This window comes from Podarcis muralis, chromosome 2 (genome assembly GCF_964188315.1).
Source record: "Podarcis muralis chromosome 2, rPodMur119.hap1.1, whole genome shotgun sequence".
Classification (NCBI taxonomy): Eukaryota; Metazoa; Chordata; class Lepidosauria; order Squamata; family Lacertidae; genus Podarcis; species Podarcis muralis.
Window position 1 is genome coordinate 105,318,513 of NC_135656.1, and position 20,704 is coordinate 105,339,216.

The window sequence follows — 20,704 nt, forward strand, 5'->3', positions numbered from 1 at the left end:
CTTGCCCATCCATGATGTCACTCCAAAGCCGGATCCCAATCCCCAGAGAAAAATCTGCTCTTCTAAAACCACGGCAGCAAAAGTCACGAATGCATAAATGCAAACATGGAGAAATTAAGGTGGGCAGCTTGCCTGAGATGCGTGTGGCCAATATCCAGGCATACACACCTGTCATTTCCATTGTGAAGCCAGGAGGAAGCCAGGCTCACCCCATGGCAGAGGAGGGCCGCACCTTTTGTCTTACGTTAGGCTGGTCTTCACCCTGTAGAACTGGTTTGCCAAGGTGGATTAAGAGGAGACGTATCCAGAGTTAAACCATGACCATTTGCTCTTCAAGAGCCTCATCCATCCAAGACAAAGGGCAGCCAGACTAGGCATGATGTTGACTTCATCAATACAATTAATGTGCATGTGTTTGGTTACATAAGCAGATCTGGGACTCGTGAGGGTGGGAAGAATTAAATTCTCTCTCCCAGCTAAATTTGCCCCTCCAAAGGATCCACTTGCATTCCAAGGGATGCAAATAGCAGCTCTGGAGAGTTGTTTTGTGTTCGATTTGGCAGGGAGTGAAATAGCTGAACTACCCCTCTGCACCCTGTAAGGTCCCGGGGTGCTTTGAGGCCGGGGCTGTTGAAGTTCAGTAGCTCACTCTGACAGCCCCTAGATAGCCACACCCCCAAGGAGTTGTTGTTTTAAGCAGGTGTCAATCTATTACATAAGCTGCTCTCAACTTCTGACTCCCTCTGTGCTCTAGTGAAACTTGAAAGCCTCGTTATCACCTCATTCACTTTCCAGAGCAAGGAGAGCCTGTCACTTACCCTGCCTCTCCTGTAAATGAGGTCATCGCTCCCACTCCGAGAAAAATCCCAGAGCTGTACTCCCCGTGTTCCCTTGTCCGTGAGACCCCTGCTTGCTTACATAACAGAAAAACCCATGCACTTTAATTCATGCCTAGTCTGCCCCTAAGATTCCTTTGTGAGCATGTCCTATTTCTAAACCATCCTGGCGGAGAGAGCAGCAGGATCAGACCATGCCTGCACTAGGTATTGAGCCAAGGATGCTGAAGGCATTTGTCAGCTGCTGCTCTCCTTTCTGGGGCATATTCCAGCATAGGCAGGAGAAAACTGGCAAGCGGAGATGCCTGATGCTTGGGCCAGCTGTATTTATCCGTGAGGATATGGTAGAGGTCGTAGGGAGACAGCCAGGACATCCTCAGGAGAGCACCTGCCAAAGGAGAGAGGGAAAAAGGAGCCACAGTCATGTTCTGGAAACCTGTTAGATTCTTCCTGGGGACAAGGGCAGAGTGTGGCGTTTGCCTCCTAGGATGGGTCATAAGGAAAGGGTTAAATGAGTGTGATGTGATTGGCCAGTGGGAATGCAAGGGAGGAGTAAAAGTTAGAGTGGGGGGGTTTTGAAAGTCAGTTGAGGTTTGGGAGTTGAAAAAGGAAGAGGGAGGATTAGGTGTGGTTTGGTGGAGTTGTATTGTGAGAGAGTGAGAGGAATTGTTGGGTGGTGTCAGATAGATAGTTGGGAATAATCAGTTTGAAGTTGCTAGGAACTAAGATTTAAGAAACTGACAAGGAAAATTAACTGAAACCATAAGCTTGTTCCTGCATTTAAAAAATAAACTTGATTATTTGTTAATGTTAACAACTGACTGGACTCCGTGTGTACCCGAGAGAAACGGGTTGGTGGCAGCGAAGAGGCAATCACAGTGGTGGCACAGGGTCAATAGACCGTCAAACGTCCGGGGGCCCTGTGTGATCGCCACAAAGGGACACTGACTTGGGCCAAGATTATGGGTGCCCATGACGTCATGTTGCATCAGCGGTGCAGCGCCGCTTCTGAGGCCTCGCAAAAAAACGGAAGTTGTATTGGACTCCTGCGTTGTGGGTGCCCTGGAGCTGGCACCTGTGGACGAGGCTCTTGCATTTTCCCTTTACAAACTTATCTTTGGCAATTGCACGAGGCAAGTGCAGAATTTCACACCAGACTTGGGCCCGGCTGTGCAAAGGCAATCCTCTGCATTTGCACTGCTTCCTATGCAACAGCGTAGGGCCAAATTCAGAAGCGAAAAGTCCCTTCATGACAGCCACAGCCACTTCCCCTCACAGCCACAACCCCTTCTAAAATGATACAACCTTCAAGGATAATGCAATCATCTTAAAATTAGGCACGCATTGCAAACATCACGGCAGATCGCCATGTGTTGCCTTTCAGCTAGATCTACTATTTTCTGCGCATAATAATAATAATAATATAATTTTATCATTTCTACCCCACCCACCTGGCTGGGTTTCCCTAGCCCCTTTGGGCAGCTCCCAACAGAACATTAAAAGCAGAATAAAACATCAAACATTAAAAACTTCTCTAAACAGGGCTGCCTTCCCTAAAAGTCAGATAGTTGTTTATTTCCTTGACATCTGATGGGAGGGCAGGCGCCACCACCGAGAAGGCCCTCTGCCTGGTTCCCTGTAACCTCAATTCTCACAGTGAGGGAACCTCCAGAAGGCCCTCAGTGCTGGACCTCAGTGTCCAGGCTGAATGATGGGGGTGGAGACATTCCTTCAGGTATACTGGGCCGAGGACATTTAGGGCTTTAAAGGTCGGCACCAACACTTTGCCCGTCCATGGGCAAATGATACGGAGTGCTGCAGTATCTTCTTTCGGAGTTACTTAGGTAGGTTTTTTACTTGGAAGTTACACTGTACTTAACATAACTTCCACACTTCTTCACTTGAAAATTGAAGCACCTTGTGTTTTGAGTGCTTCTAAATTCCTAGCTTTGGAGGATAAATAACTACTCCTTCGAGACTTTGCGCCTGCCCGTTAGGGGAAATAGGAAGCCTCGAACATATATTTCTTATATGTCCTTTTTATGTTGAGATTCGTAGAGACACCACTGACCCTTTGCTGAAGAGGCTCGCCGATCTTTCAGACAAGTCTAAACTTAATTCTCTCCTCTTAGGCAAAGATCATAAGACGACCTGACTAGTAGCCAGATTCTGTGCCCAGATTTGTAGGCACAGATCATCCTCCAGAATAAAATAGCTTACTAGGGAAATGCTGAAGTTGCCCTTTGGGGCGCCTCGGGGCAATTTTTTATGGTAGCCCAAATCTCAGTTGTACGGGTGTATGTATATATCTCAATTTTAACTCATGAGCTATTGCTGCAATCTGTTCCAATTGTATATTTTATCTTTATGAACGCTGTTTTTATTGTGTTATGTTATGTGAGCTGGTCTTTGACCGTAATAAATTATCTAATTATCTAACGACTCCTTCATGTTCTTCCAAAACGACTCTAGGAGCCCATCCTCTGTGACGGACTTATCCCTTTTCACTCTGATTGGCTCAATCAGCACTCAAGGTGAGAAGACTTCTGAAAAGCTCCCCGCAGAAATAGTAACAGGCCTTCTGACTCCCCGCCAACTCCTCCCTCTGGACCTCTGCTCTTATCTCCAACTCCCGCAGTCTCACCTTGCCTGTTGAAGAATGTTGTCGCCCGCTTCCAGAACAAAGCAACTTTAGGTGGGATTCGGCCCAGGAGTTCGATGATCCGAACCACGTGATCTGAAATTGGGGGGGAGGGAAGCAAAGTTAGATGCTTTACTGTACGGTTTCTCCTATCAAATGGAGTTTAAGAAGACAGGCTGGACTCTGACCTACCATCATCTCTTGAAAAATACTGCCCAGCCTGGGGATCAAAGAGACGGTCTCCGGTGGCCAGTTCAAAAGCCTGCAGGATGACACACACCCCTCGAGTAAGTCCACTGCGAGCCAATTCGTATAGTCAATACAGTGGTACCTCGGGTTAAGTACTTAATTCGTTCCGGAGGTCTGTTCTTAATCTGAAACTGTTCTTAACCTGAAGCACCACTTTAGCTAATGGGGCCTCCTGCTGCTGCCGCGCTGCCAGAGCACGATTTCTGTTCTCATCCTGAAGCAAAGTTCTTAACCCGAGGTACTATTTCTGGGTTAGCGGAGTCTGTAACCTGAAGCGTATGTAACCTGAAGCATCTGTAACCCAAGGTACCACTGTAAATATTTTTGTTTTTACAAGACACTTAGCAGTTTGAGCCGAATCACTATAAATATTAAAATATCTATCTTACGTCTCTGAAACATTTTCACAAGAAGTAGAGACAAAAGGGTGAGACACGCAGGGGTCTAGGGTGAAATCCAGCTGTGCTCAATCCCAAAGGTGCCTCCAGACTATTTTACAGGAGGGATTCCAGTGCATGCCATAAATTTAGGGTTGCACATTTAAAGTGGATTGAAGCGCTCCGTCGCCTCGGCACAACAAATCCACAGATAAACTGCATCTTTTTTGCAGCTTGCAGAACGATTAAGAAATGCATTGCAAAGTGTGGGATGAATGAATGGTGAATGGGAAGACATGTAAACATCCCACAAGCACATCAGGGTGAAGGCAGGATGACTGCTCATTGTCATATAACCACTCCAGAAACAAACCGGAACAAATGCTCAATAAAGGCTGAACATAATCTTAAACACTGTTTGAGATTTGTGCAAACAGATTAGGGTGAACTCTGAGCGAAAAGGGCATTAGGAGGAGCCCCAAGGCTGTCAAGTTCATATGAATAGATGGTTGGGATTCTAAAGGCAAGAAGCAGCAGCAGCAGCAGCAGTGCCATTACTGAAGGAACATTCCTGTTAAGTTGTGGGTGAACATATCAGACGATACAGCAATTCTGCAAACAGCTCTTGTTTATTCAGAGGCCAGAATAAAACTGAACTGAAGGGTTCAGCCAGCCCGCTTATATAGGGCTCCACTACAACGCAATAGTAACCACTTTCTGTAACTATCCAATCACTGAACGTCACTTTCGATCCCTTATTTGCATACGTGGACCTGAGTGAAAACTATCTACAGTATCCCCCGGCTGGCCCAGGGTGAGAACTTCAGTACATAACAATTCCTTACCAGGCACGCTGTGCTCCAGATATCCGCTGGGGTGCCGTAATCTAATCCGAGGAGGACCTCCAGGGCTCTGTAGGGCTGGGTCTGGATCTTCTTGGAAAAGGGCTTGTACTGGAACAGAAGGGACAACGGGCTGAGTGAGAGTGGATGGCCCAAATGCACCTTTGAGTAGGCAGGCAGCCTAAAACAGCAGCAGATCCTTAAGGGAATAACACTGGGCAGGATTATTTTATTTGTTGATTCATTTCATAAGATTTAAACACTGCTTGATAGCAAAAAACAAAACCACCCTCAAAGTGATTTACAAACAGATAGAACCGTAAGACCAGGAAAGGTTTGCAATGCGCTAAAACACACACAAGAGGTTAAAAGACGAAAGCAGATTAATATTCACGCCAGCTTTTCTAAGCACCAAAACAAGAACGTTTTTAGCAGGGGCCGGAAATAATCCAGAGAAGGTGCCTGCTTGATTATCAACAGGCAGGGAGTTCCAAAGGGCCACTCTAAGCAAATGGGTTCTTACAAATGTGGAACGGGTATTCTGCGGCAGCTGCGGCAGTGCCATTTCCGCCAATCGAAGCAGTCAAGCGGGCACATAAGGAAGGCCTGCAAGCATGGCCATGGGAGATTCAAAGGGGCTCAAAGAATCTTCCCTGCGAGGCTTTGAAAAACGGAAGTGTCCGGGGCTTTTTGGTTTAGGAGAATTTTTATTATTATTAAGAATGCAGACCTGGGAGTAAGCCCCACTGCAGTCAATAGGACATGGTTAGGATTGTACTGTTCAGAGGAGGTATACATCCATATATAGCAGTTTGGGGGGCAACAACAGGTGGAGAGGTCTTTTGCCTTAGAATCAGTGCTTTTCCCCCCTAAAAAAATGTTTAGGGGTACTCTCATTTTCCTACTCATATTGAAATACAGTGGTACCTCAGGTTAAGAACTTAATTCATTCTGGAGGTCCGTTCTGTTCTCAACCTGAAGCAAAGTTCTTAACCTGAGGTACTATTTCTGGGTTAGCGGAGTCTGTAACCTGAAGCGTCTGTAACCTGAAGCGTCTGTAACCCGAGGTACCACTGTACTGTCCCTCAATGAGGCCAAACTTAGATTCACAAAATGTTTAGGGGGTATGTGTACCCCCCCTCATCCCCCAGAAAAAGCACTGCTTAGAATTATAATAATAGAATTGTGGGGTTGGAAGGGACCATGGGGGTCATCTCACGCAACCCCCTGCGATGTAGGAATCTTTGGCCCCATGTGGGATTCAAACCCACAGCCCTGAGATGAGTTTTATGCTCTATTGACTGAGCTATGGCTCTGCCTTCCTGCTCAACTTGGTGGCATCTGATAGTCCACTGGGCAAAAGGGAATGGTGGACTAGAGGGGTATTTAGACAGAGCCAGCAGGGCTTTTATTACATATTCACACCTGTCCCGATGTTCACTGCTGCCTTTTCCCCCAGCTTAAAAGACCAGGGGCAAAACCACCCGCAGCACAGCCTAGGGCAGAAAGCTCTTGTGTTTTGTTCTTGTGGCTTGTGGCAAGGGGACAGGTACCTCTGCCAAATTTTAGTTTCTCATTTTTCCAATTGTAATTGGATTTTTTAAATTGAAGATCGAATAAAAATGTATTCTTTTTTTCCAGCTTCCATAGTAGTTTGCGATTATTTTTTTTAAAGGAAGCTCCTCATTAAAAAGTCCTCAGCATTTTTATACGTGTTTCTCCTACGCACACATTCCTGTGAAGTTATTCCCCGATATACATTATTTTTTTTTGCAAGCAATTTCCTGAAATATAATGCAGTTTTGTGCATTATGAACTTTTATGCACGTTTGACACTAATATATGCATTTTTTTTTGGCGGGGGTACACATGACTTGGCTGGAAAACTGCACAAGATTTGGAGAAGCGCAAATTTTGAAGCAAGGCTCTGCTTCAGTTTGAGCGTTGTTGCGGAACGTGCAAATTGGGTGTGTTCACCTTTAAGTGTGAACTGACAGATTTCCCCTCCATCTCTACAACCTGTGGCAGTCTTGTCAAAAAGATTAACTAGCCAGCCATGGGGTGATGCCCTCACTGGTGAACTTCAAGGGAGAGCAATGTACTAACAAGCAACGATGGCAGAAAAGGGACGGGTGGGTGTGCTGTCATAGACTCACCGTCCAGCATGCGCTTCCCAGGTCAGCAATTTTCACTCCCAATTTCATGAGGTTGCAGCAGTCCAGGACAGCAGCCACGTCCTCCTCTGGACAGAACAAACACAAGGAAATAAGCTCCGGAGGCGATAGAAAACCATAGGTTATATATCCCTTATGGCACCTGTATTTCACACCAGCCCTGATCCAACAGCAGCAGTGTGATGTCTCATCCCGACGGAAACCAATTCCGAAAGAAGACTGTAAATGTATCTTGCAAGCTTCAGCCCGGCAGGAGTCAGCTGCAAATTATAGCACAGCAGACCCTCCAAGTGTCCCTATTTTCCAGAGACAGTCCCAGATTTTCAGAAGCTGTCCCGGTTTCTGATTTGATCCCAGAAAGTCTTGCTTTTCCTTAGGACGTCCCTGTTTTCATCAGAGAACCGTTGGAGGGTATGGAGTCATGCGAGCCAAGGAGATAAGTAACTATGCAACCTTTAGAAGGCAGCCCTGTATAGGGAAGATTTTTTTTTTAATGTTTAATGTTTTGCTATGTTTTTGTATAGGTTGGAAGCTGCCCAGAGTGGCTGAGGCAACCCAATCAGATGGACAGGGTATAAGTAATAAACTTATTATTATTATTATTATTATTATTATTATTATTATTATTAAATAGGATGTCCCTAGTTTCATTAGAGAAATGCTGGAGGGTATGGCATAGGCATTGCCACCCTCTCCCAATTAACCTCCGTCTCCTGAGTTGACAACCCTAGGCCCTGCCCACTGCCAGCGTGCGGCTCCAGAAGTTAACTCACAAGGGGCTGCAGCCCTTGATCTAAGAAAAATTGTTCCCCACCCCTGGCCTGAAGTGCCCAAAGAGGGATTCCTCCGAGTTCCTGGGTGGACGTGCTCTCCCCTTCCAAACAAACACTGCGGCCTTTTCTCCTGTGCGGCGTACCTGGCCTCTTGGGCTCAGCTCCTGCGCCGTGTTCCTGGAAAGCCACCTGGTGGAGAAGCGCCTGCAGGCTCCCTTCCGCCACGCAGAGCAGGATGTTCTCCGGTTTGATGTCTGCATGGATGATGCGGCACTCCTTGTGCAAGAAGTGCAAGCCCTGGAGAACCTGCCGCGAAGCAGAGGCAATCAGTGGCCCAAAGCTGTTCAATGTGTACTGCGCTTTATATTTTTGCGGTATTGAAGAGCATAAAGGAGAAACTCCAGAGTTGGGAGCAGGGCTCAGAGGCATGGGGGTATGGAGATCGAAGACCCATATCTATTTCTGCAGCAGGGTCCCTGTCTCCAGCACCCTAGAGCCATCCGATCTGACTGGGACTCATCAGGGTCAAAGGGAAGGTGAGTCAGCCAAGGAGGATCGGCTTCTGGGGTCACTCTGGAGAAGGCATGTGGAAAGAACATGGAGTGGAGTTGCTTTGTATGATCCAAAACTGGACCATAAAGAAGGCTGATCGCCGAAGAATTGATGCTTTTGAATTATGGTGCTGGAGGAGACTCTTGAGAGTCCCATGGACTGCAAGAAGATAAAACCGATCCATTCTGAAGGAAATCAGCCCTGAGTGCTCACTGGAAGGACAAATCGTGAAGCTGAGGCTCCAATACTTTGGCCACCTCATGAGAAGAGAAGACTCCCTGGAAAAGAGCCTGATGTTGGGAAAGATGGAGGGCACAAGGAGAAGGGGACGACCGAGGACGAGATGGTTGGACAGTGTTCTCGAAGCTACCAGCATGAGTTTGACCAAACTGTGGGAGGCAGTGGAAGACAGGAGTGCCTGGCGTGCTCTGGTCCATGGGGTCACGAAGAGTCAGACACGACTAAACGACAACAAACAACAACAAGGAACACAAGGGGCTTCTGTTTCAAGGGAATGCTGTGCAAACTCCGTAATGTAAAAAACGCGAGTCACTCCAAAAGAGTATCTCCAAATCAGTTGCCATAAATAAACAGAAGTAGCTAAAAGGCAACACCTTGAGATTTGCATTGGTCGCTGCAATGCATCCGTGAGTATTATTATTGTATAATTAAAAGATTACAGCCGTACCTCTGGTTGCAAACGGGATCCGTTCCAGAGCCCGGTTCGCAACATGAGCAGAACGCAACCCGCATCTGTGCGTCTGACGGGTTGCGATTCACCACTTCTGCGCATGCGCACGACATCATTTTGTGTTTTTTTTTTTTTAAATATTTTTTATTGGTTTTACAAAATTTTTAAAAGAAACAAACAAACACTAAAAGTGACAAACATACACGTATAGTTTCAAACATATTTTCATAAACCTCTTTTCTTGGACTTCCCCATACCCCCCCTCTCTGCATCTCAATGTCCATATTTCAACCAGCAACTCCCCATTGTTACTTTCCATTCTCCATCATCTTAATCCTCTTTTATAATTCCAACCTTATTTCCTGCACCCCTTTGTTTCTAGGAACCACAACATTTTAACATTCATTAAGTTTATAGTAGTCCTTAAGATAATTTTTAAATTTTGTCCATTCTTCTTCCACCGTCTCTTTTCGTTGGTCACGGATTCTGCCTGTCATCTCGGCCAATGTCATATACTCCATCACTTTCATCTGCCATTCTTCCAGAGTGGGTAGATCTTGTGTCTTCCAATACTTTGCGATGAGTATTCTTGCTGCTGTTGAAGCGTACATGAAGAAAGTTCTGTCCCTCTTTGCCACCAATTGGCCGACAATGCCCAAGAGGAAGGCCTCTGGTTTTTTAGAAAAGGTACATTTAAGTACTTTTTTAATTTCATTATAGATCATTTCCCAGAAGGCCTTAATCTTCGGGCATGCCCACCAAAGGTGGTAGAAGGTACCTTCAGTCTCCTTACACTTCCAACATTTGTTATCGGGCAGATGATAAATTTTTGCCAGCTTGACTGGGGTCATGTACCACCTGTAAGTCCGCACGACATCATTTTGAGCATCCGCGCATGTGCGAGCAGTGAAACCCAGAAGTAACCCTTTCTGGTACTTCCGGGTCGACGCGGGACGCAACCTGAAAAAATTTAACCTGAAGCAACCGTAACAGGAGGTATGACTGTATTGTATCATCTTAGAAGGGTGTGTGGCTGTGGCTGTCATGAAGAGGCCCTGCACTTCTGAATTTGCCGCTACAGTACGGGTAGGTCTTAGCCTTAAGAAAAATCTGTCATGGACTGGATGTGCTCACACCTCAGGAAGGAAAAGGAGGGTGTAGCATTGACTGCCTGTGATTGGCAGGAAGTATGGGAGACCTCCGGATTGGCCTTGTGAAGTCTCTTATTCCGGAAGAAAATTCTGCACATGCGCAGAAACACTTAGGTGCCAGGGTTGCTTACCAATGTTGCACGTGATCCAGGAGGGGGATGTGCCAGGGACTCAAGCAGCCTCTTCTGCAGGCCTCCAGGGTTTTATGCAAAGGGAGAAACTTGCCCAGCATCCGTGGAGGCTGCTCCATGGGGACATTTGGGTCACAGTCCCACCTGTGTCATCCTTCCCTCCGCGCTGCCTGTCACCTTCCTCATTTTCAGTGTTGCCCTTGTATGACTTAGCAGGGAGGATAGCAGTTCGAAAGCACGCCAAAAAGTGCAAGTAGATAAATAGGTACCACTCCAGCGGGAAGGTAAACGGCATTTCCGTGCGCTGCTCTGGTTTTGGTGTTCCATTGCGCCAGAAGCGGCTTAGGCATGCTGGCCACATGACCTGGAAAAACTGTCTGCGGACAAACGCTGGCTCCCTGAGCCTGTAAAACGAGATGAGCGCCACAACCCCCGAGTCGTCTGCGACTGGACATAACTATCAGGGGTCCTTTACCTTTTTATGACTGGAGCTGTTGTTGGCTCTGGCGCCACCTGCTGTCAGGTTCCCTGCCTTCCGCCCTACCAATCCCAATGAGAACCAGCCAACGCTGCCCATACATCTGAATGGGAAGATGCATGAATTTATATTGAGCATGCGTGGATTTTGGTGAGGCCAGGGCCACGAAGAGTTCCCCACCCAGTGCATCCTTTGCTGCTACTGTCACCTGAAAACATCCCCACAGTAACTGCCTTGGTGCATCTTGGCCGGCCCTGACGCTGGCTGGCTCAGCTCTCCAGGTAACCCTGTACTTACTTACCTGTTGTGTTGCTTTCTTCACAAAGGGTAACGGGAGGCCCTGGACTCCTTGGCTGCTCAGCAGAGACTGCAGAGAAGGCCCCAGCAGCTCAAACACTAAGCACACATGTGGGAGGAGATATTGTCAGGGATCCAGTAACTGGGAAACTGCTGGAATTCGGTTCACTCCATTGGCAGCTCCCCAAAGTCTCGTGCAGAGGGAGTGGAGGATGTGAGAAATAGCTTACTGAGAACTGTGTCCCACAAAGAAAGTTAACTGGGAGAGATCATCAGGGGGTTTGGGCTGGGTGTTCACAAGTAAGCAGATGATACCCAGCTCTACCTCTCCTTTAAATCAGAACCAGTGAAGGCGGTGAAGGTCCTGTGTGAGTGTCTGGAGGCAGTTAGAAGATGGATGGCAGACTGAGGTTGAATCCTGACAAGACAGAAGAACTGTTTTGGGGTGGACAGAGGGCAGGCAGGTATGGGGGACTCCCTGGTCCTGAATGGGGTAACTGTGCCCCTGAAGGACCAGGTGTGCAGCCTTTGAGTCATTTTGGACTCAGCTGTCCATGGAGGCACAGGTCAATTCTATGTCCAGGGCAGCTGTCTACCAGCTCCATCTGGTACGCAGGCTGAGACCCTACCTGCCCGCAGACTGTCTCGCCGGAGTGGTGCATGCTCTAGTTATCTCCCGCTTGGACTACTGCAATGCGCTCTACGTGGGGCTACCTTCGAAGCTGACTCGGAAACTACAACTAATTCAGAAGCGGCTGCCAGGAACAATATAAGACTAGTCCTAAAAGATCTTCATTGGCTCCCAGTATGTTTCCAAGCACAAATCAAAGTGTTGGTGCTGACCTTTAAAGCCCTAAATGGTTTCGGCTCAGTATACCAGAAGGAGAGCCTCCACTCCCATCATTCGGCCTGGACACTGAGGTCCAGCATTAAGGGCCTTCTGGCGGTTCCCTCACTGTGAGAAATGAGGTTACAGGGAACCAGACAGAGCGCCTTCTTGGTAGTGGCGCCCACCCTGTGGAACGCCCTCTCATCAGATGTCAAGGAAATAAACAACTATCTGACTTTTAGAAGACAACTGAAGGCAGCCCTGTTTAGGGAAGATTTGAATGTTTGATGTTTCACTGTGCTTAAAGTTTTTAATTTGTTGGAAGCCGCCCAGAGTGACTGAGGCAACCCAGTCAGATGGGCAGCATATACAGTAAAGTAAAATACAGTCAAACCTCGGTTGTTGAACGTAATCTATTCCGGAAGGCTATTCAGCTTCCGAAATGTTTGACAACCGAGGCACGGCTTCCTATTGGCTGCAGGAGCTTCCTGTACTAAAGCGGAAGCTACGTCGGACGTTCAGCTCGCTAAAAATGTTTGAAAACCGGAACACTTACTTCTGGGTTTTCGGCGTTTGGGAGCCAAAACGTTCCAAAACAGAGGCGTTTGGAAACCGAGGTTTGACTGTAATGATGATGACGATTATAGCGAATTCCGTTAAGGACAGCTGGGTGTGTCAGGACAGCAGCTTAGTACAATATCAGTGGAAATGTCCAACTTTGTTTAATAGCAATGCCCTGTCCAGCTTTTTGTGCCCTTGTGGTGCATTATCTACCAACCAAAGGATATGGAAGCCATTGTCTCCAATCATTTTGAAATCGTCCAGGAAGTGGATGACACGGTCGCTGCCTTGGTCTTTCCTCCTCTTGCTGTTCACCTGCAGAAATATAAATAAATAAAAAACGTGCACAAATTACTTTTATGAGGCCTTTGACAGTCTCCAGATGGCTTTTGACTAGAGGAGGTATCAACTGTGTTTGAAATGGGCCATTAACGTAGGAATGGCATCATTAGTAGTACTAATGTACAGCTAATGTACAGCTTTTTCGGCTGTGGCTCCGATCTGGTGGAACACTCTGTCACAAGAGACCAGGGCCCTGCGGGACTTGACATCTTTCCGCAGGGCCTGCAAGACAGAGCTGTTCCACCAGGCCTTTGGCCAGGTCCCAGCCTGACTCCCTCCCTTGGCAATCTTTGCGGAGCTCTGGCCGAATGGTTGCCAGTGGCTTGAATTAATTAATTTTATAATGAATGATTTTAGAGTGTTGTTTATGCTGTACTTTTGTACTGTTTTATTGTTGTTAGCCGCCCTGAGCCCGGCTTCGGCTGGGGAGGGCGGGATATAAATAAAAATTATTATTATTATTATTACTAGTATTAATTATACACCTTTCATCTTGAGCTCCCAGGGCTGGTTACCATGATTAAAAACACAGTGTTAAAAACAGTTTAATACAGCTGGCAATATTTTTTTAGGTGTGCCCTAATTTAATACAGTTTAATACTGTGGCATCTGAATATAGACTGCATTTTTAATCAAGGCATATATTGGCTTATATTTGATCAGGTTCCTAAATTAAATGGGCTTAGATTTTCAAATGTTTCATGCCAGGCAAGAAGGCCAACTGTTTATAGAGAAAACCTTGGCCATTCTCCTAAGACAAGGGGCCCCCCTTTGATTTATAGCAGAAAACAATTCTCAAAGTCATAAAAGCTGGAATTACAGGTTAAAGAGCAAGGTTACGGAAAATAAAACCATGTGCCTTAAACTTGAGCCAGATCTTCTTTCTAAGGTTAAAAGGCCAAGACCAAATGGAGAAGCATCTAGCTGGCAGAAAGAGAGGCTTTTTGGGAAGTCTTTTTAAAGCATTTTTGGGAAGTCTTTTAAAACTGTTTCTTTCTTAAACTGAGAGAGTTAAAAAGAGCAATAAATGTTGGGAAAGGCAACTGGCTTGGCTGGGGAAGAAGAAGCTTCTTCCTATTTTATTTTGAGGCTGGAAAGGAGGGTGAAAGGGGGGGGTGAACTGAAGAGGTTCCTTTTAAAAGCTGTTTTTTACTGAGTTCCTTCCTTTTTACTTTGAGAAGCTTTATTCTTTTAAAAGGTTACCTATGATAATGTATGAAATATATTGGTTTAAATGTAATTATGCAAAGGATCTAGAAAGAAAGAAATGTTAAATTCTTATTTCATAGAGTCATATTGCTGTAGGAGACCAGGGGGGCAGATGAGCCTAGCTCCCTGCCAGAAATGAGACGCCATCCGAGCAGTTCTGATATATATGGTTGTCAGACATTTGTTTAAAGACCTCCAAAAGGAGATATTTCATTGATGATGCATGAGAATATGAACCCAAGGTCTCTGACATCTGTTCAAGATAAAAATTTAAGATTAACCATTTGTTTTAGAAGGCAATAGGGCAAGGAGGGCAAAGAGGTGAGCTGGTAATTAAGATTCCTTGTTGAGACACATGTAAAGATATATTAATACTTGTTTGTCAATTATAAATGGAAGGAAATATAGCTCTTTGTCTCCCATAAAAGGCAATAGGAAATGAGTGTATTTTTGTGATTGGTCATACCAATCAGCCAATAGGAATTCCAACCAGGCTGGTTGGACAGATGCAGCCAGAGGAGAAGCAAAGGGGGCTGGATTAAGGAAATATAAGTGCTGGCCATAATGGCAGGAGGCCAGGCCAGAGCTTGGTAATCATATACCACTGTGCCTCACATTTATTTGTCTGACAAATAAATTATTATTTTAATTTCTCTGTTGCTGCGTTGAATATTTCATTCCAGCTAAGCGTTAACCACAAGCAGGGTGCTACATTTTATGGTGCCGTGACTCGGATAAGTGGTCTGCTGGAACGCAGCCCCTTCGCCTACTGAGCAGGGTACAAGACAGAGGATCACTCACTGCCTACTCAGCGCGCAATGGAAAATTTTTTTCCAGGGGAACGCAGCAGTCTCGTCTGTCTGATACCCTGCCCACCGACGGCGACGGACCGGGGGGAAACGGAACCAGCTAAGGGTAAGTGCACTAAAGGGTTTTGGCCCTCCAATTAATTGGGAGGAAGAGAAGTCCTGATCAAACTTCTGCGTCTCAGTAAAGGGGAACTGAGTACGCTAGGTGGCTGGGTACATCAGATGGTGATCTGGTGTAGGGCAAAAGGGAAGATTGGGAGGTAGAGTGTGGGTGAAGTATCTTGCGCATTGCATGTGTGAGAAAGTACAATGTGTAACTGACCTAAGTGTGGAGTGAGTACTACTTCGTTTCCCAGTAAGGTGTGTGTGTGAGTGACTGAGTGGATACTTCACAGGGCCATACAATGGGAATTGGGGGTTCAAAGGGGGAAATACACCTCTTGAATGTATGTTAAATAATTTTAAGAAAGCCTTCTCAGGGGCATATGGAGTCAAAATGACGCCAGGGCGCTTGAGAACGTTATGTGAACTAGAATGGCCAAAACAAAATACTGAATGGCCATTTCAAGGAACCTTTGATATAAATTTAGTAAGCAAACTTTGGTCTAACATCACCAAAGAAACTGGAGGGTGCCCAGAACAATTTTCATATATAGATTCCTGGCTGAGCACATTAAATAAAAATCCTCCATGGATAAGGGAATGCAAAGTCCAACGATGCAAATTATTGGCTGTAAAAGCCAAAGCTAGGAAAGGAATCTTGCCAAACAAATTCAAACCCTCCACCAGTTGTAACCCCAAGGCAAGAAAGTGGAATGAATAATGGGGGTGGAGTCATAGAACTTGATTCCTTGATAGATTATGATAAATATCTTCAGGAGGCATTGGAGTCCTATAATGAAGCCCAAGCAGAAGTGGTTATTCCACCTGTGAGTCCCAGTAGAACTCCATCTACAGTCTCCTTTAGTGGAACAACTGATTGCCTACCCTAAACCCCTGTACATCTATTATTACAGAAGTTACAGGGAGACCTTAATCGGTCAGCAAGCAATACAGCTAGGCGTATAGAGCTGCCAAAAGAACGCCTTGGGACAGATACCATCCCCTATGATTTGAGGCCCCTAGAGCAAAGCGAAGAGAAAGGTCACGTAGTAGCCCCTCTTAGAAGAGTATTTGATGCACTTGAGGAGCCTGTGCTGGTTAATGGGCAACCTGGACCACGGCCACCTCGAACTTCGACCCTGCAATGTATTCCATTCACAACTACAGTCTGATGAATTGGAAAACGCCCCATCTTTCGCAGAAAAACCTCAGGCTATGATGGACTTGGTGACTTCAATAGTAAAATACTCATAGTCCTACTTGGACAGATTGTCGCCAGCTCCTGAATACTCTCTTCACCACTGAGGAAAGGAGAGACGTAATTAAAAAGGTACAGATATATTTGCGTGAGCAGGCCAGAGTGGGAAATATTTATAATATTGACCGTCATCTCCAGGACAACTATCCCTTGGAAGATCCTAATTGGGATCCAAACAATGCGATTTACCTGGCCAGACTTACCACCTACCGCCAGACGCTTGTGCAAGGTATTTGCAGGGCATGCCAGAAGCCCACTAATATGTCTAAAGTCTCAGGAGGGTAGATGTGTTACCCATAACACTGTTTCGTGTTCGGTGCGCACCCACAAAAAGACTTAAGTTGTCACCTTTTGAGCTCCTGTATGGGAGGCCGCCCTCCTTTGTTCAGGATATTCCAACTGACCTCAAACAAATAGGAGACCATGTGACACAGGGATAAGTGCAATCTCTCTCCCGTGTTTTTGTCTCTCTCCCGTGTTTGTTTGTTTGTTGTTGTTTTTTTCTTAACAGGTGGGCCCTCAAGCACACGCCGTGCAGCATTGCCAAGCCGATTCATCAGCTCCAGGCTGGCATAGCATATGGGTGAAAGAGTGGAAAACGTGATCCACTTGCACCTAAGTGGCGTAGACCTTACACCGTCTTGCTTTCTACTCCAACAGCGGTGAAGGTAGCTGAGGTGACCCCCTGGATTCATCACTCTCGTTTGAAGAAGTCTGAAGGCAGTTGGACGTGCAAAGGTGACCCCTCTAATCCTTTAAAACTGACTCTCTCCAAAAACCCCTGTACCTAGCCCTACGGGGAACGGGCTAGGTCACGGGCAACATTAGACGACCGGCCTGCTGCAGCCACAACTTGGAAGCTGGCTGACCTGCGCACGCCTGAAGCTTGAGGAGCATCTGAACCAGCGATTGTGAAAGGGAAGATTCTCTTATACAATTGATTGACTGCCCCCTTGTGGAACAATTATCAGAGATATTACACATTGGGGATCCTTGGGATATATGTTTTGGTCTTGGTGGTTCCCCATTTCTGTCACTGGGGGAATTATATTGGGACTAATAGTTTTATGCTATCACAATAAGGTAATCTTTTGTGGAAGGAATGCATATGCTAGACATCAACATGATTTTATTATTAATCCTGATCCCTTGGTAAGGGGAAGGGTCCTTGAATCTGACCAAATTTGTTAAATATGGATTCAGCCATGACCACAATATGTGGGTAGGCTTAGCTGAAATGGTAGCCAATGTTGCAAATAGGACCAATTGCCTTGTTTGCTCTCTTGGGCCAGATGATTCAGAGGGAGGTATGCCCTTATTACTGATACCATTAAATGCCATTGGTATGGTAAGCGAAATGCCACACCAAACAGAAGTACAGAATTTCCCCGGATGGAACTCAACTATACCTGTACAAGGGGAATTCTGTGTACATAAATCATCAGATGCAGCTGATTCTACCATGATAGGCTCTTCTCATTGTCACTATACTTGGGATTATATTAAGAATAGTCATACCTGGGCACACGGTACTACCTATCGAACTCGGAATACCTTGCCCTGTGCACCTCCTTTTATTCATGCATGGAAAGTGGTATGGAACATAACTGTGACAGAGAAAGGCAATCTAACATACTGCACTGTGAACTCTATACCCCTTTTGATATTTCGCCTTATACACTCCACATACCAAAAAAACCTCAGACCCGATGGTTGTGGTGGATATGTGGAGAATGGGCATACAAGAAACTCCCTTCCAAATGGAGTGGGACTTGTTTCCTGGGATGGGTATTACCACCAATGTGGATTTGCCCACTAGTTCAGCTAAGCGAACACGAAGGAATGCTGATATTTCTCGTATAGCAGGAGGAAGTACCCAAAGTTGGAGCGGTACTAATGATTGGCCACCAGAGCGCATTATAGCCTATTATGATCCTGCCTCCTGGAATCCTGGTGAGCTCATACAAGGGGCACGGGATCCTATTTATAATCTAAACAGAATAATTCGATTACAAGCAGTAGTGGAACTTGTAACCAATGCAACGGCCCAGAGTTTGAGACTTATTGCATAACAGCTGGATGAAAGTAGAGCCGCTATTTTGCAGCTGAAAATGGGAATGGATTATGTACTTGCCAGGCAGGGAGGCCTATGTGGAGTCTTGAACTTGACAGGGAATGCCTGTTGCTTTAACATTTCTGATAATGGTGAGGCAATCCGTGTGTTGGCCACAAAGATGGAGAATATAGCACATGTCCCAGTATAAACATGGGAAGGATGGGATATGGGATGGCTCACCAATTGGTTACTTAATGTCACAGGACTCAAAGGGATACTATTGTCTTGCTTGTTTTTCTTGACGGTAGTAATAATGGTTTTATGTATGATGCCATGTATCATCTCATGTTTTAGACGTACAATTAGCAAGATGATTTCGAATGAAACTCTACCTCATATCATGGCCCTATACAGAGCTTTAACTTAGGAAGATCAAGCTATCAAGGACGCTTTGTAGCCAGGTCCTTGAGCTTGAAAGGGGGGAATGTGGCATCTGAATATAGACTGCATTTTTAATCAAGGCATATATTGGCTTATATTTGATCAGGTTCCTAAATTAAATGGGCTTAGATTTTCAAATGTTTCATGCCAGGCAAGAAGGCCAACTGTTTATAGAGAAAACCTTGGCCATTCTCCTAAGACAAGGGGCCCCCCTTTGATTTATAGCAGAAAACAATTCTCAAAGTCATAAAAGCTGGAATTACAGGTTAAAGAGCAAGGTTACGGAAAATAAAACCATGTGCCTTAAACTTGAGCCAGATCTTCTTTCTAAGGTTAAAAGGCCAAGACCAAATGGAGAAGCATCTAGCTGGCAGAAAGAGAGGCTTTTTGGGAAGTCTTTTTAAAGCATTTTTGGGAAGTCTTTTAAAACTGTTTCTTTCTTAAACTGAGAGAGTTAAAAAGAGCAATAAATGTTGGGAAAGGCAACTGGCTTGGCTGGGGAAGAAGAAGCTTCTTCCTATTTTATTTTGAGGCTGGAAAGGAGGGTGAAAGGGGGGGGTGAACTGAAGAGGTTCCTTTTAAAAGCTGTTTTTTACTGAGTTCCTTCCTTTTTACTTTGAGAAGCTTTATTCTTTTAAAAGGTTACCTATGATAATGTATGAAATATATTGGTTTAAATGTAATTATGCAAAGGATCTAGAAAGAAAGAAATGTTAAATTCTTATTTCATAGAGTCATATTGCTGTAGGAGACCAGGGGGGCAGATGAGCCTAGCTCCCTGCCAGAAATGAGACGCCATCCGAGCAGTTCTGATATATATGGTTGTCAGACATTTGTTTAAAGACCTCCAAAAGGAGATATTTCATTGATGATGCATGAGAATATGAACCCAAGGTCTCTGACATCTGTTCAAGATAAAAATTTAAGATTAACCATTTGTTTTAGAAGGCAATAGGGCAAGGAGGGCAAAGAGGTGAGCTGGTAATTAAGATTCCTTGTTGAGACACATGTAAAGATATATTAATACTTGTTTGTCAATTATAAATGGAAGGAAATATAGCTCTTTGTCTCCCATAAAAGGCAATAGGAAATGAGTGTATTTTTGTGATTGGTCATACCAATCAGCCAATAGGAATTCCAACCAGGCTGGTTGGACAGATGCAGCCAGAGGAGAAGCAAAGGGGGCTGGATTAAGGAAATATAAGTGCTGGCCATAATGGCAGGAGGCCAGGCCAGAGCTTGGTAATCATATACCACTGTGCCTCACATTTATTTGTCTGACAAATAAATTATTATTTTAATTTCTCTGTTGCTGCGTTGAATATTTCATTCCAGCTAAGCGTTAACCACAAGCAGGGTGCTACAATACAGCTTGCAATATTTTTTTAGGTGTGCCCTAATTTTTTAGGTGAGCATCTCAAGGGTCATAAGCTTCAGGGGCTTTTGAAGAAAAGAGGTGATTTGCAGTGGAGGCTGGTCCAGGAGGGTGAACAGGGCACTTGTCCCAACAAGCTCAGTCCGATTCCAGTCCCTACCTATCAGCCTTCTTAGTTTATCAGTCCAGAGGGTGGTACCAGCTAACGGCTTCCCTCTCTCTCGTCTCAGTGTTGCCCCTTGTATGAAACACAACTGGTTCGGGTTGGCTCTGTCTGCCGTCAGCTCTGTCGCCACCTCCTGTTGGCCTCCTGCCTTACACCCTACCAGTCCTAATGGGCCACCAGTCCCCCAACTGGCGGTTTGTTACCTACACAGCGAAGGAGCATGACTTCATCCAAGGCTGCCTCAGCAAAATCCTCCCCGCCCTTGGGCACTTTGACAGCCACACACCTCTTCTTCCTGAAAGAAGATGCATAGATTGAGAGCCAGAACAGATCTCTGGGCTCCGAACTGTTTTGCAGCCCTCTT

At 45.6% G+C, this 20,704-nt stretch overlaps 1 protein-coding gene and 1 long non-coding RNA gene across 2 annotated transcripts in view; one reads left to right on the forward strand and one right to left on the reverse strand.

Moving 5' to 3' along the window:
* Nucleotides 1-20,704, reverse strand: part of LOC114591949 (SRSF protein kinase 3-like) — a 31,088-nt gene continuing 10,384 nt past the window's right edge. The window contains exons 4-12 of the mRNA XM_077920460.1: nt 20,548-20,635; nt 12,808-12,897; nt 11,197-11,301; nt 8,036-8,198; nt 7,102-7,187; nt 4,949-5,056; nt 3,670-3,739; nt 3,481-3,573; nt 1-1,224 (exon numbers count right to left, since the gene is read on the reverse strand). Coding sequence (XP_077776586.1) covers nt 1,040-1,224; nt 3,481-3,573; nt 3,670-3,739; nt 4,949-5,056; nt 7,102-7,187; nt 8,036-8,198; nt 11,197-11,301; nt 12,808-12,897; nt 20,548-20,635 — 988 coding nt within the window. The 3' untranslated portion in view covers nt 1-1,039. The remainder of the gene's footprint in view (nt 1,225-3,480; nt 3,574-3,669; nt 3,740-4,948; nt 5,057-7,101; nt 7,188-8,035; nt 8,199-11,196; nt 11,302-12,807; nt 12,898-20,547; nt 20,636-20,704) is intronic.
* On the forward strand, nt 13,530-20,107 carry LOC144325891 (uncharacterized). Its single transcript, XR_013391050.1, has 2 exons — nt 13,530-15,048; nt 16,963-20,107. It is a non-coding gene; the product is annotated as an uncharacterized LOC144325891 (long non-coding RNA).